The sequence below is a fragment of the Lepisma saccharinum genome, chromosome 27 (genome assembly GCF_977018435.1).
Source record: "Lepisma saccharinum chromosome 27, izLepSacc3.1, whole genome shotgun sequence".
Classification (NCBI taxonomy): domain Eukaryota; kingdom Metazoa; phylum Arthropoda; class Insecta; order Zygentoma; family Lepismatidae; genus Lepisma; species Lepisma saccharinum.
In genome coordinates this window covers 40,413,168-40,429,341 of record NC_139255.1, presented here as the reverse complement: position 1 = coordinate 40,429,341, position 16,174 = coordinate 40,413,168, and the positions used below count along the sequence as shown (strand labels likewise).

Sequence of the window (16,174 nt, the reverse complement as noted above, 5' to 3'; positions counted from 1 at the left end):
TTGATTGATTTAGTGTTTTAAGTGCACTTTATGCACAGAAAGGCTAATCAGAACTGAACCTACAGTTTAGAGTGGGATCCGAACTACTATGTGCCTCCACCGGGTATCGAACCCGGGACCCCTTCATTACAAGGCAATGACAACTACGCTGAAAGTGTTTCACTGAATTCTTTAATTCAAATAGTAATTCCTAGTTGTTGTTGTTGTGCACCTTATCGATTACTACAAATGTACTTCAGAGTAACAAAGTTGTAACATATGCAAGAATAATAATTAATCTCCTGTCATGTATATCTTTGTATAGTTGTGGAAAGAAACATTTCCCCCATAACACTACTGGTATTATCGCTCTTTGGGGGAAGTACTTTTTTTCCATGACTGTACATTACAGAGTGCTCTCTGTTAATGATACACTTTGATTTGAAAACCAAATTATGAAATTTGAACAATTTCAAAGGGACATATTTTCATACTGCAACATAAAATAAACCAAGTGATTTAATCAATATTTATTTTATTTTAATATTTTCTTAATTTAAAATTTTGTGTGCATCAGCACTTAGGCTATTTTGCACCTGTCACGTTATACGGGGCCAGCCCATTACCATAACAAATAACATAACTGTAGTGCCGCACAACTAAAATCTTACAATATTCCGACTTAGGTTAAAATCTGAGGCTCTAAAGGGGCACTCATCACACATAAGTACAAAAAAACAGGACAAAACCAGAATTCTACTGGCCGTAGTGCCAGTCACCAGAGCCTCGTCCAGGGTGTGCTCCGAGGGTCACTATTTATATTTTGAGCCTAACAATGAAAAAACAGGAATTTGGCATTGAAAACTGCTTTATTGTTTTTCGAAGTATTCTCCTTTATGGTCAATACACTTTTGCATTTGTTCGAACCACTTGTCAAAGCAGTTTTTCCAATCTTCTTGAGACACCTCCATAATATGGTTTTTGAACGCATCAACGGCATCTTCCGCCGATGAAAATCGTTGTCCATGCAATTTATTCTTGACATTCGGGAACAAGAAGAAGTCATTGGGTGCCAAATCAGGACTGTACGGCGGATGACCCATCAATTCGATTTTTTGACTGTTCATAAAGTTGGTTGTTAGGCGAGATGTGTGACAGCTGGCATTGTCTTGATGAAGAATGATCCGACGGCATTTGTTTGTTTTCCGTATTTGACCGAAGACCTCTGGCAAACAAATTGTGTACCATTCAGAGTTGACCGTTCTACGTTCCTCTAAAGGCACAGTTGCCACATGACCAGTTTTCCCAAAAAAATAGGTGAAAATTTGTTTCGATGTGCTTCGAGCGCAAACAACTTTTGTTGGATTGGGTTCATCTTGAAACACCCATACAGTCGACTGCTGTTTACGTTCCGGCTCATATGCATATATCCATGATTCCTCACCTGTTACAATCTTATATACGTCTTTTGAAGCAACACGATTGTATTTATTGACCATTTGTTTGCACCAATTGACGCGAGCGTCTTTTTCAGTTTTTGTCAAATTGTGTGGGATCCAATGAGAACATACCTTTCTCACAGCTAAATGATTATGTAATATTTTATATATGCTGGTGGAACTAATGCCTATGGTTGCCTCAATTTCACAGTATGTCACATGACGATCTTGCAGTATTAGGTTTTGCACAGCATCAATGTTTTCTTAAACAACAACTGATTTTGGACGACCTTCGCGAATCTCGTCGGTGAGCGAATGGCGGCCACGATTAAATTCCTTATACCAGAGTTTCACAGTGGCAAAGGATGGGGCTTCATCGCCAAATTTGGAAGTAAGTTGATCAATGCACTCTTGTCTTGATAATCCACGTCGAAAATCTTAAAAAATCATCGCACGAAAATGTTCACGAGTTAATTCCATTTTATTGTTGTTGCGCAATTTCCAAGGCAACATAAACAATACAAATGAAGCTATTGACAAAACATTTGAAGTACGTTATGGTCAATAATGCCAGACGATTCCCTGCAAACGTCAAATCGCGTCTAACTTCAATCAGTGTCGCCAAGGCTCAAAATATAAATAGTGACCCTCGTATGTGGAAGTGAGGTTGACAACTGGGTGTACTATGTGAAAGGTCACACCTTACACCCCAATCAAAATTTTTCATACTGTACACACATATATATATATAGGTGAGAGAGAAGGCAGGTGTGTGGATGAGTGTGAACAAGAGACATGGGGAGAAACAAGAAAATAGTGAAAACACACACATAAAGACATCATAAAAAGAGAAAGAGGAAACTACCTACAAACAATTTTGCCAAGAGGCAACAATCTAAAAACATACTTACTTTGCACCGACAACTAAAGGACAAAGTAATACATTGATAATGCCATGTAAGTGGTGCAATGGCAATGCATGAAGTACAATGTCCTTTTGACTCCATTCCCATGCCTGTACCAAAGCAGTTGTCTGTACATGGATATTGCTGTGTGTCAAAACAACACCTATAATGGAAAAAATATATATATTTTTATAAAAATTGCATACTTTGGAAATTACAACACATTTCAATAAAACATGAAAAACATAAAAAGACAGACAAAAGGAAATAATGATTTAACCGACACTAGAATGAAAGTTGTGCAAATTTCAGAAGACCTTGTTGTTAATTCAAATGTGTAACTATTACAGTCAACTCTCGATTCAACGGAGCTCAAACGGACACAAAGATGCCTAGGAGATGGTAACACGATTTATCCTGGTAGTTATACAACCTGTTATGCACAGGATGCGTGTTGTGAGAAGGAAAATAGAACATGAAAACTTTTTCACAAAAAATAATTTAAAATAATGTTATTTTATTTCAATTGTGCACAGTTGTTGCGATTCCAGGAAATTCTTACAATTATAGCTCATGAGAAACCCATTTGCACCGAGACCTATGGAAAGGAAAACAATCTCTCGCTTATTGCAAGCGAAACTCGAAGAATCTTGACACCAGTCACACTGGCGCCAGCAAAAGTCGGGAGATAATCGGGCAGAATGAATGTTGGATTTTATACAGGTCTACTGGAACATTGTCTGTTACAAGATTAACTGGTAACATTAGATCTCTCGGGAGAAACACACAACCTTTCTAGGCACCAGACAAAAAAAAAAAAGAAAAGAAAAGAAAAAAAAAGGCGGGGCTGTAATTTTCGTTCTGGTTCGGCTGTGTAAAATACATCGCAAAAAAAAAGCCACGTTTTCTTCGCTTCAACCAACTTCATTCACCCTCCCCCTTCCCCATTCAAGGGAGCAGTCCAAACTCCTTCCTTGACTTGCATTGTAATCCAGTGTGAAAAAGGAAACGCGCAACTTGCGATCTGTCTTCACGCAATGCGTATTCTAGGACACGTCATTAAACAGCATCCCAGTCGAAAGTCATTTAGGTTTGGAATTGAATTTCACTTTAAACTGTATATTTAGTCCCAATTAGCCCATCAGCATAAAATGAACTGAAAACAAGCTTTATGAAACTGCATTTTTACATATCAAAATGGTAGATCGTTATTTACTCTCAAGTTAATTGATGATCTAATGTTGGATTTAGGAGTATTCTCGATGTCAAACACCCACTCCTCCAAAAGTTTTCCCCTTGAATAATGTCTTTTTAAACGATCTCAGCGACCATTCTTACATTGAGCACTTTTTTGTTCTTCACATGAATGGTTCTGAAGAAAAGCGGATGCGAATTAAATTTACAGTTTTGCTTATCAGAAGGCGCATGAAGTTATTTTAACTTTTGTTTTCCTTTCAGGAGATCGAATTTCGTTATCATCAAACGAAACCAGCTTTGCGAGATTCAAAACAATAACTTTTTCCTTTGCGTGCTGGATGAGTCATTGCTGTTATCGGCAAGCAAGAGCTTTGCAGACGCTAGACAAAACACTGGTGCCAGCTGCATCGTAAAAACAAGGTGACCGGCTGGAAGTTCGAGCAACAGGTGGCTGAAGAGAAAAATCCCAGCATTTTCAAGATAACGCAACTGTCGAAGATGGAACTTTTAACAGCAGTGTAAAGAAGAAAGAAATGACCCTTGCTTTACGTTTTACCATGCAACAGACAATAATACGGTAATATTTCCTATGCAGATAACAGCATAAAAAAAAGACCTGAATTCTGCATTTATCAACATTGCCGTGCACACAAGTGGCGGAGAATAAGCTGGGAAAAAAGGGGGGAGTTTTTTTTTTTTTTTTTAATTGTTTTTGTTCGTTTTCAAGAATATATCCAGAACTGGTTGCCCCATTTTAGACCTCAAAGGAAAGGAAGGGGGGGTGGGTCCACTTCCACCCTCGCCTGTAATCAGCCTGTGTGCACACATGAGCAAGAAAATTGCCCCTCCCCCCCCCCCTTGCTGACAGGAAAAAAGGGAGAAGTCAGTCAGCCAACGGAACACTTCTTTGGCAGATGTTACGACACAATTAGGAAAATGTATGAAGTGGGAAAAGGGAGTTATGATGCACGTAAGATCGAAGTAAACTTTTGCGGATACCTGGATGACAACGCATTAAGCGGGTTGACGATCTTTAGTTTGTCTATGTGGTTTTGATTATCTCTAACAGTTTCGCTTTTTTATGAAGTGTTTGCAGGGAACAAATAACACGTTTTGAATGAAAGCGGTTACTGGAAGTTGTCGGCTACAAGGCCGAGAGTTGCTCACTCACGGGAACCTACTGAAATCTAGGTCAGAGCTGGACAGATGGGCCAGACTTCCAGGTGCCACGCATCTGTATTTTGGAACATTCCTGCGATCTTATCTCTCAAGGTGGTGTACTTATCAATGAAAGAGCTTGACCTGCCATACACATCCGCAAAGACTGCAAGTCCAGCAGTCATTTCGGGCTGCTCCCCCCTCCTCACCTGCAAGTTTTCAGCAGCTCTTAGGACAAGGAAACAAGTCAAGGTCGATTTAAAATAACATCCAAGCACATTCGATCTTCTCTTCTCGCGTATCCAAGAGCAAATGTGGCAAAACAAGCCTGGCACGTTGGGTAGCGGCTGTCGGGTGCAGGGTAACATTGGTGCGCTTGAGGGAGGGAAGGGCAGAGGTCAAGTGCTATTGGATATCACTCAATCATGGTGTGGTGGTGTCCATTTTTAGTTCAGACCCAATTGTGAGTGGTAGAGCGCTCGTGAAGGGAATGAGTGGGAAAAAAACAACACATTTTTCGGCCGATTTCCTTCAATTTTTCAACTTTTTCCCCAAAATTTTCAACCTTTTTAAAAAATTTTCACGGTTCCCGGGAAAAGGGTCATTACTTCGAGGGGGTTGTTATACCCGTGGTCGTATGATCGAGAGTTGACTGTATTTATGTGAAATCTGATATCTAAATTGGTGATTCATAATTGGGAAAAGGGAGATGCAGTAGTATATAAATATGGAGAAACTAGTACTCACTTTTATACCGCGAAGCTGTTTTTTTCTTTTTCGATTAATTTCAGTGGCCACTGCCACCATCCTCGTTGGAACTTGCTGAACTGTTGCTTGGCGATAACTGTTGTAGTAAAGGAATCCAAGTGTGGTGCGCTTGCCCTCTATTGATGTTTAGCTAGTGCGGGAAGTGCATTATGGCTTCAGCGGCCATAGAAATTAATCGAAAAAGAAAAAATAGCTTCGCGGATAAAAGTGAGTACTAGTTTCTCCGTATTTATAAATTGGTGAGTGTATCTGGTTTATATAGAGAGACACACCAAATGAGGAGGAAGTAATAATCCCTCACCAGATGCTAGAAAACTTTAAATTTTCATGGTTACATTCATAGAAAAAGAGACACGGTGGTTCTATGACTGAAGATTGGCCATGAAAATTACAACACAAATTTCTCAAACCTAACTACCTCTGTCTCTCACACACACACACAAACATTATTCAAAATATTCTTGAGGTTTTAATATTTTTTCTTGGCAGATCAGGAAACATAATGGCATTTATAACCATGCCAATTGATGGGGACACACTCAAAGTTCTTTCATAAAATGCAATGTCCTGTAGTTACACATTTGGCCACTAAGAGGTAGGAATGGCAAAATGATGGGTCACGTCTCTGAAAAGGTGATTTTTTTCCCCTCAAATTCCATCCCAGTCTAGTCACTTTGGTTTGCTGAATTCCCTCAGATTTTCTAGGACACACTAACGTGGTCCACTTGTGCTTCTTGTTTTTCCATTATGCAGGCACCCTGTCTCTAGAAACTGTGCATATTATCGGTGAATGGAATTTGTTGCTGGACAATAACAACTGACTGACTATGATGAAACTCAAGCACAAAAAAATGCTTGCACTAAGGTAATAGAATTAAGTAATTAGACTCCTGTAGTGAAATATTTGTGTCAGATGGAATTCTTGGGGATCAGAATTCCTGTAGCATCGCAATCGAACAAAAACATACAGATAATTTTAAATGCATAAGGTACTCACCATTACTTTCATTTCCTTATAAAACATGCCTTTATTTATTTCCATGCACTAAAAACCAGAAAAAGATCTATGCAGGTGTTTACTTTGTTTGTTACTTAACTTGTCCTTGTTATTACTATCAGCATCAGCACACAATAGTCATACTATCAAACAGACACTTCTTCTGATACCCAGCTCTGGTACTGAATATCAGGATGATAAAAACTGTAATCCTTATGTTCTGGGTAGTCAGTTCATTACGAGAGAATTCACACCAAAGCAACACGCGACATGCGACACGAAACACGTGTCGCTTGGAAGCCAACTCTGTAATCAATGCAACCTTTCGAACCGAAGAGACATGGCAAGATGCAAGTGTCGCGTGTCGCTTACGTGCCTCTCAGACTGTGCCATTTTCTCAATACCGTGCATCCTGTTGTTTCAGTTTGTTGTTTGCGCATTCGCAGCGAAGGCTTCATTCCAACGAGCTGTATTTAGACTCTAGAAGAGAGCCCAACCGGCATTATATTTGAACCTCTAATTTGTTGATATAATAAAGTATCGAAATGTACAATGTTTTAAGATTTAAACACAACGTTCATTTTGCTTTATCAAGTTTTTTGATGCAGTTATCTATTGGCTGTAATAACATCGTGAAAAGAGGCTGTGTTTTGGCCATTTACCTGACTGCTTTTACTTGAAAAAGTCAGCTTATGGAGGCACTTTAGTCCAAAATATATTAGTCAACATGGTAAAGTACTCTAGTGCATTGTTTTTCAACCGCCGGGCCGCAACCCAATAACGTGTCCTCGTATCAACTATACTGAGCACCGAAATGTTCTGCTGAAACTGGTTGACAACTATCATAATCCCAATATCATATTTGAGTTGTGAATTTTCGTTTTTAAGTCCATTTTATGCACAAATAGACTAATCAGAACTGGATCTGCCTGGTGCCTCCCCGGTTATCGAACCCGAGATCACTTAATTACAAGGCGACGACGTTACCACTTTGTCTTCCATATTTTTATATTTGTCAACAATTCTACACACATAATCAAACTATTATTACTCTTATCATTATGCTAGAATTTATTTATCAATATTTAATTTCATAGGTACATGTTAATTCATGCATAAAATCTTCAATACTGTAAATATTTACGAAGAAAATTCTTCGGCTAAGGGCATTGACTTAAAAAAATACCGTGACATGGTTTCACGAAGGTTGAGAACCATTTCTCTAGTGTTTAGGTATTCGCTTTATTCAGGCTGAAAAGTCTAGCGTATACAGTTTGAGGTCAGTGTATATTATTTCTCAGTTTTCTCGTGCACAACATGCCTCTCCCAAGTTTTAATAACTTGCACAAATTTTACAACGCAATTTACATGTAACAATGTCCTCTTGTTACGTTATTTTCGGGTGACTATTAAACTGATTAATGCAATTATATAGGTACCATCATGCGAACTGAGTAAAGAAACCAGTGTCACTTGCCGCGTGCATCTTATCTCTTTGGTGTGAAACACTTGTGTCACGTGTTGCTTCGGTGTGAATTCTCCCTTATATTTACATTATGTTTCTTTGCGCAACTGACAAAAGAATAAGCAAACATCCAGTAACCCCACAGAAAGACAGTAAGTAAATCTGTCAAACTGACAAAGAAATGGGCACATGTTAAAATAGCTGTTATTGCAATAACTTTTAGGCCAAAAGATAGGAATGCTCATAATAACAGTGGTACAGTTCTCGACAAGACTAAAGATGTTAACGTAACATGACATGCAGGGCATGTTTTCGTGCCTCAAATTTTGAAATGTGAAACTAAGGCAAGCTCTGATACATAGGCATGTAATGAAACATAGAAAAGATCACAAGTAACTCGTGTGTTGTTCCTATATTACATGACAATACTTAGCACACCTTTAGGTGATCCTGTAGTTCCGCTCGTGTACAATATGAGGGCATCGCTGTCATTATAGAACTCATCTTCCAATCCACCTTCCAAATGCTGGACCGTGGAGGATGCCTCTTCCTCTCCTTCCTGTAGGATCACTGTTCCTGGCTTCACAACAGGCTTCATTGCAAGAACACGAAGAGTGTCGTCCAGGACTATCAGCTCACGGTCCAGTTCTGATGCCACGGATGCAAGATCGTCTGCAAATTCTGGTGCAGCAATCAGCAACTTTGCCTGGCTGTCCTCAATGTAGTATTTCAGAAGTTTAGGTGGGTGTTCCTTGAATAGGGGAACAGCTGAAACGAAATTCATTTATTGAGAGTAATGGACTTTGGTTTCAGAAATAACAGGAAGAGTACCTAAACCAAAGTTACCTTCTCTCCTTGGTATTTCAAAATAAATTTTCACATTGGTGAAAATAAGTATAAAATTTCTATTATTATATGCTACTCAAAAAATTCAACTTTTATGTTCTGCCCCTTTCGTGAAGATGAAATTGATGAAGACACACAATGAACACTCATGCCCAGGCTGGGATTCAAACCTGAGACCCTTAGTGTTTGAGGGAGAAATAACCCTCGAAAGAAACAAAATAACATACAAATCAAGAACCCTTACTAAAATAAAAATATATTCATAAACCTATTTTACATATACAGCACCATTCACAGTTGTGGAGCGGCGGCTAACGTGCCGGGAAGTAAGAGCGTGTCTGCCGGCAAACTGGATCTAAGATACACATAACTGGAACCGTTAACTATGTAAAGAAATAAGCTCGTACAATTACATTGACAGTTATAATTATAATGAGCATGTACTTTGTTAAAAGAGGTGTTGGAAATGAATGTCCTCCTGCATCCACACATTTACGGCATCCTTTTTGGGAAATTTTCACTAACACGTATCAGTTCCTATTCTGAAAGTGATTCAATTTCTCTCCTGATATTTTCTTTCAATTCTTCTAATGTATGGCTTCAGGTTTAAAAGCTTGGTAGCTCGCCATGCAGACATCATGAAAATGTCTGCTTCATGTGCAACATGCCAGAGGGATTTTTGAGGAGTAAGTTCCAATTGTGCTCCAACCACGTCTAGTTTATCCTCTGCTGTTTTACCCTTCACTTCTTATCAAGAACAGATCTTGTTTCCCTAAATTTGTTCACAAGTGTCCGAACACTGTCGCTGTATGAAACAGGAACATATGGGAATTCTGCTGCAAAACACATTCTAACTTCCCTACAAGAATTCGTAATGACATAAGAGTCATACATAAAAAATCATTATTTAAATTGTACGGATACTGTGGCCTGGGCATGGATGTTTGTGAGTGTCCATTCAGCATCCTCATTCCAATGTTCGCAAATTAGCCAAAAGTGGCACAAAAAGTGAAGTAAAATAAAGTAAATCAATCTACTCATGGCTAGATACATGCTACAGTACAGTGTGAACAACACTGTAATATGGCTAACAATTTGTAACCAAATATCATCAGCAACAAAAAAGAAATCTGTCTTGCACACTGATATACATGCGCACGCACACACACATACTTACCTATCTGGCCACTCATCCAACAAGCCCATTGGGCGATGACATAAGAAGCATCATTCTGACACAAAAATGCCACTCTCTCTTGTCGCTTGTTTCCCAACGATGCAGATATCATACTCGCAAGCTGATTACTACTAAGAAATATTCCTTGGTATGTATAATCTCCGTGCCTGTCCCGCAAAGCAATCCTATCTACATATTTTTCAGCATGCCGGAAAACTGGTATCACTTTCTGTTCAACTGATGCCAACACACTTTGAGGGCGAGTTGCATAATTCTGCACTTTAGTTCTATTAACGCCACCATATCTCTTTCCTATTTTACTCAAGTGGGTCAAAAACCATGTTGTACTGGTTGAAGTTCGAAACAAACACCTGCTCATGCTGTATGCCAGTGCTGGATATGTCGATCTCATGATCATGGTTATGCATGGACTAAAGATTCACCTAAAAAAAAAGTAACTAAACATTTAATACCAACCATATACATATCTTTAAAAAAAATGATCGAAAGTCAATATTAGAACCTGAATTTCAGTTATTTTACCTTAGTTACATCAATTTTCAACCTATCTAGATTAATTTTAACAATGAATTTTGATGATTAATTCGTAAAATAAAGCAAGAAAACACACAAAACAAAGAAATCTACCAGACTTGCTTGGGATTCAAACCTAGGTCAATAGGCTGTTTATAAAATGAATACAAAATCAGAGCAAAATGAACACTTGAAAAATTAAGATTGAATTTTCTTTTTATAAGGCCAGCCACACACCGGATCTGACATGATGAGTCACGACGTGATGCAACACACCAAGGCAAGAGTCACGACGCGATGCAATGCAACACGATGGGACACAAAGAGAAACAACACGACAAGTCAATTTGCTTCTGACAAAACAAAACAAATATTAATTATTGTTATCAGTGTTTTTTCTGGAAAGAAAGTTTTTGGTACAAGTTTGTTTGTTGTTATCATTTGTTGTGTTTATCATAAGAACTGTTCTAAATATTGAGGCATATGAATGATCATGCATACATGTACTCATGGGCGTCCAGAAGGGGGGGCAAGGGGGGGCCTGGAAAATGAAAGTCAACCAAAAATTATATATTTGTCACATATAATTTCATTTCAGCCACAATTATATGTCTTAATTATTGCATGAATATGATAAATTCAAATTTAAGCAATGTTTTTTGAGAGAACAACACTATTATTGGGGGAAATTTACCTTGTTTGCCCCCCCCCGTAAAAAAAATACCTTCCTTGCCCCTCCCTGGAAAAAATCCTGCGGACGTCCATGCATGTACTCACACTCACACATAGGCTGCATACTTATTTCGTTAAACTAAAATTATTTTAGTTTCATTCTCACATATGAAGGTTACTGGTACGGCATGCTGTTGCGTACCACCTGAAAAAAGCACTGCTTTTTATTATTATTGCATCCAAAGTAAATGTATAAACACAAGATCTATGACATCTGCCATTTCAGGAAATTAGGTTCTCATTTGCATCTTAAATGAATAGCACTCACTGCAATATATTATTTGTTTCTACATTTTCACCAGCAAGAGACAAATTTAGTAAAATAACTTTCTTTTATCTCTTTCATCTATTCTTTACAAGAATTAATGTAACGAAGAATGGACTTTTGTATGGTGCATTACATAAATAAAATGAATGTCCAATGTTGCAGCAGGAACAGAGTTTTTGCCAGAATGAAGTTCCATGTATTCCAGCTCACTTTAAACGCTGTTTTCCACCAAAAAAAAAGAAAAAGTTTAAATCACGTACTGCAACAACATAATTATTCGAGCAATTAATATCAATCTGCCCTGAAGATTGTTTTTCTTGTACAATTTCCGATATGTTTTGTACAATACAAGATCATTTTTTAATAAGCCTATTTTTTTCACATAATGCAATTGTAATGTAATTCATCTCCTGTGCCACTTCATTCCATAATAGCGCATCAATTTTGTCATTATTCTGCTCAGGCGATGAATAATCGCATAAGAACGATTAGTTCTTCTGGATCAAGCTCTATTTTTTAACCTTGACCGCACTGCCAAACTTACATATATATGTGCTGTCAAACAATACAGAAGAGTCACATGCAGGTTGTGCGCCGAGAAGAATGGATTCGCATATGCGCAGAGTGTTTTGTCCCATCGTGCTCCTCTGAGACCAAATTACCGGGGCCTTCACTGTTTGTTGCTCAGTGACTTGAGTCAATTCTATGCGAGTCAAGTGTGTGGCGGCTCATAAGAGTCCTGTGTTAAACGTTCCCCAAATCAGTTTGCAACAAAAATGACTCGTGGTGTCGGATCCGGTGTGCAGCTGGCCTAAGTGGGCACATCATCACACAGGCTATTTTTGGTCCCTTAAATAAAATAAAATTGAGGAAAGGTCCCTAATAAGATAATAAAAAACTTCCTCACTCAATTTTTAAAACTAATACAGTAATACATTTATTAAGAAGAGAAATTTTCTTAACACACACAGTGTTTAAATATTGCTTTCTAAGGTTTTTGAGCACAAAAACACAAATTTATTTGAATATACATTCCAATTTCCATATCTTAAAATAAATATTAATTTTAAAAATAATAATGTTGTTTCATACATTATTATTGACTTGTAACTTAACCCTTTGCCCGGCAGAAAGGTATTTAAATGCTACCCCGACTTTCACTCTCAGTCTATGATACACACCCATATATAGCATTATTTGTGCTCCCAATTAATACACTTACTGCACATAACAATTAACATATCCATAAACACTAACATGAAATATTTACCTGAAAAACTGCCTTAAAAGAAATCCATTTATATTTTATTTATTTATTTGAACCCTTCTTCCTGGACATTTAAACTGAAAAAGCTCCAGAATGCAGGAAGTACAATTTATTTCATAACTGTAGGAAAAGTTTTAAATTTACAATCATTGGTGTGGCAGCATGGCCAAGCTATTCAAACTTCAAACTGTTCCCTATGTGGGAATGTTTTCACATCTGTATAAATGTGCTTGTTCTCACCGTTCCTATTGTGCACTAACTGAACTTGACATTGCAATACATCTATTTGACCTTGAAGAATCATCCCTTTTCACTGATGTCTGCTTATTACAAGCAAGAAACAAACACAGAAACATTTATCCTGCTGCAATTGTACTTCATAGGTTAACAATGATAAAAGGCATGATTCTTCTGCTTTATCCTGTCATTCCACCAACTGATGAAACTACGCCTCAAGGTCAATTAGATGACTCCTGGACATGAAGTCAAAATTTTGTAATCATACGTTCAGCTACTAAGAACACATGTATCAGGGCATGAATGAACATACACCATGCCACAGAATGATTGGAATCACTTCAGCATGACATCATGGCAACACCAAGTATAGACTTAAATTTCTAATTCAGAATCCTATTACAAAGCCCTTGTATCAGAACCACCAAAGTATAAACCAAACAACTAAAGCAAATGATTCATCGAGTTGGTGCTTTTTAAGTCCACTTTATGCACATTAAGGCTAATCGGGACTGGATCTACATTTTAAAGTGGGATCCAAACCACTATGTACCTCCATTGGGTATCGAACCCATGACACCTTGATTACAAGGAACTATAGCAAATGAATGAATTGGATAAACATAGTATATCATTCAAGAAGGGAGGTCAAATCTAGTTGTGCAACAAAAAAACACTATCGCAACTAAAGATTTTTCTATAGATGCAGCAAAACTTACAGCCAAACAAACTAAAAAAAAAAACTACTGCAAATGAATGAAATAAAATATGTAACAAAAACATTCTATGATGATGAATACCCATGAATAATATCAGCAGCCTACAATCGCTACTACTAACAATGTTAGGCTTAGCACTCTCCTGTGGAAAATGTGGAGAAAAATGGTTTTAGACACACATACACAGACAGATATCACACGACACTACTGAAGTGTTAATTGTTTTTTTGTGCCTTTCTAGGTTAATCACAATGATGAGGATGGATAATGATTAGAAAAAATTGATGACTAACTAACTCTCTAGCCTTCTTAAACATGAAGGTTCATGGCTGCAGCAACACAGGCCTTTCATCTTTCCCTATCTTCAGCAAGTTCTATATACTCTTTTCCATCCCCACCGATTTCCTTTAGGTCCATCTCAACGTTGTCCCTACATCTTCGTCTTGGCCTTCCTACAGGTCTCTTACCATCAGGTTTCCCAACAAGAATCCTGTAAACTCCTCTTTCCTCTCCCATTCGTGCCACATGGCCTGCACACCTAAGTCTTCTTGATTTAATTATTCTAATAATATCTGGACATGAATACAAATTATGTAGTTCTAAATTATGTAACCTTCTCCACTCACCTGTCTCCTCATCCCTTTTAGGTCCAAATATTTTCCTAAGGATCTTATTTTCAAATACTCTCAATTTATGTTCCTCTTTCAATGTAAGGGACCAAGTTTCACATCCATATAATACTACAGGCAAAATTATGGTTTTGTATATTTTAACTTTTAGTTTCTTAGATATTAAACGAGAAGACAAAAGTTTATGAAGAGAGAAGTAACATGCATTTCCTGAATTAAGCCTACTTTTTATTTCCTCTTTAATATAATTTTCATTTGTTAATATTACTCCTAAGTATTTGAATTTGGAAACTGGTTCAAACGAGTTGTTATCAATAATTAGATTTTGATTCTTACCTAACACTTGGTTTCGGCCTGTAAGCATATATTTAGTTTTCTCTTTGTTAACTTCCAAACCTCTCTCTTTAGCAGTTTTGAAAAATATTTTAGCATTATTCTTAATTGTATTCACATCATCCCCCAGTAAGTCTACATCATCTGCATATGCTAACAACTGAGTCACACCATTTAATTTTAGCCTTCTTTAGTTTCTTTTACCTTTCTAACAGAATATTCTAAGGCAAAATTAAAGAGCAATGGAGATAATGCATCTCCTTGTTTTAACCCATCATGAATTGTAAATTTGTCAGACATATTAATACCCACACGAATTTTACTTTCTGTTTCACTTGTGCATATTTTTATCATACTATCAAGCTTCTTAGATATTCCAAACTCTACTAATAAAATTGATGAAGGATGCTAAAAAAGAACACTCATGGACAGGTCAGGACTTGAACTCTGAACCTTTGAGGATGAGATTGTTAATTGATTACTCAAAAAACTCGCACACTAAGGTGGCATTGCTTGTGGTTTTGTCAACCATGATACCATGAATATTTGATATATATGTGTTTCTGTGTGTGTGAATAAAGGTGATGGTAACCCTCTGTACCTCTTTCAGAAACTGGGTAATTATGTATTGTTTACAAAGGTTTGCTTTACACATACAGAGATGTAATATAATGATGAAAGAGTGGTCTGTTGTACTATTTATCCTTTGTTCTGTTTCCAGTTGTGTTGCTTTAGAGCTGTAATCAGATAAATATACATTACATCATGTGCTTGTAATGTTGTAAATGAACTGTGAAGCTCTCATTTTCACTTTCTTTTGTGCTCTGTGTACCTGCAGAACAGCATTTCACACAGACACACAAACCTCATAGACAGGAGATATTTCACTTGCGCAGATCAAACTTTCCAACAAATATCTTTATTTATGGTTTCTGCAATTGGTAATTATGTGATATAGCCCGAAGACCTCTCACTCGTTTCGGTAAATATGCGATATCGCCCGAACGGATTTCTTCAAATTTACAGGAGAAACTACTTACTGAAACCAGTTTCTGTAGCATTGTCAAAGTTCTTCAAGGTATTTTCTTTCGCGGAAACTGAAAACTTCACCATAGAATGATGCAGAACAAGAAATAATCACTTTTTATTTAAGGAACTTGCATTTTTTGTAAAGCGACAACATTATGCCGTTGTTTCCATTATGTACCTGCAGATGGCGCGAGCGTCGAAAATCACGCGGTGTTTCCAAACATGCCTTTTTGTTACGAAAATTTTTCGGTACTAGTTTACTATCCTTCGGACAGATTTCTACAGAAGAAACTACTTACCGTAGTAAGTTCCTGTAGTATTGTCTACCATCTGGAAGGTGTTTTGTGTGATGTGGGAATGTTTCATAGTGGAAATTCAACCATTGACGCATAGCCCCACGAACCATTCATACATAGCCCCACGAACCATTTCCGGTAAGGTTAGGTTAGGTAGGGTCACAATAGGTTACAATAGTTAAAAATTGGTTTCGAAAAA

At 37.4% G+C, this 16,174-nt stretch overlaps 1 protein-coding gene across 6 annotated transcripts in view; it reads right to left on the bottom strand.

Moving 5' to 3' along the window:
* The window catches only part of Acsf3 (Acyl-CoA synthetase family member 3), a 34,286-nt gene that overhangs the window by 16,046 nt on the left and 2,066 nt on the right, over positions 1–16,174 (bottom strand). For all 6 annotated transcript variants that reach the window (XM_083112963.1, XM_083112962.1, XM_083112958.1 and 3 more), the window contains exons 2-4: positions 9,932–10,374; positions 8,347–8,676; positions 2,330–2,486 (exon numbers count right to left, since the gene is read on the bottom strand). In XM_083112963.1, coding sequence (XP_082969089.1) covers positions 2,330–2,486; positions 8,347–8,676; positions 9,932–10,349 — 905 coding nt within the window. In that variant the 5' untranslated portion in view covers positions 10,350–10,374. The remainder of the gene's footprint in view (positions 1–2,329; positions 2,487–8,346; positions 8,677–9,931; positions 10,375–16,174) is intronic.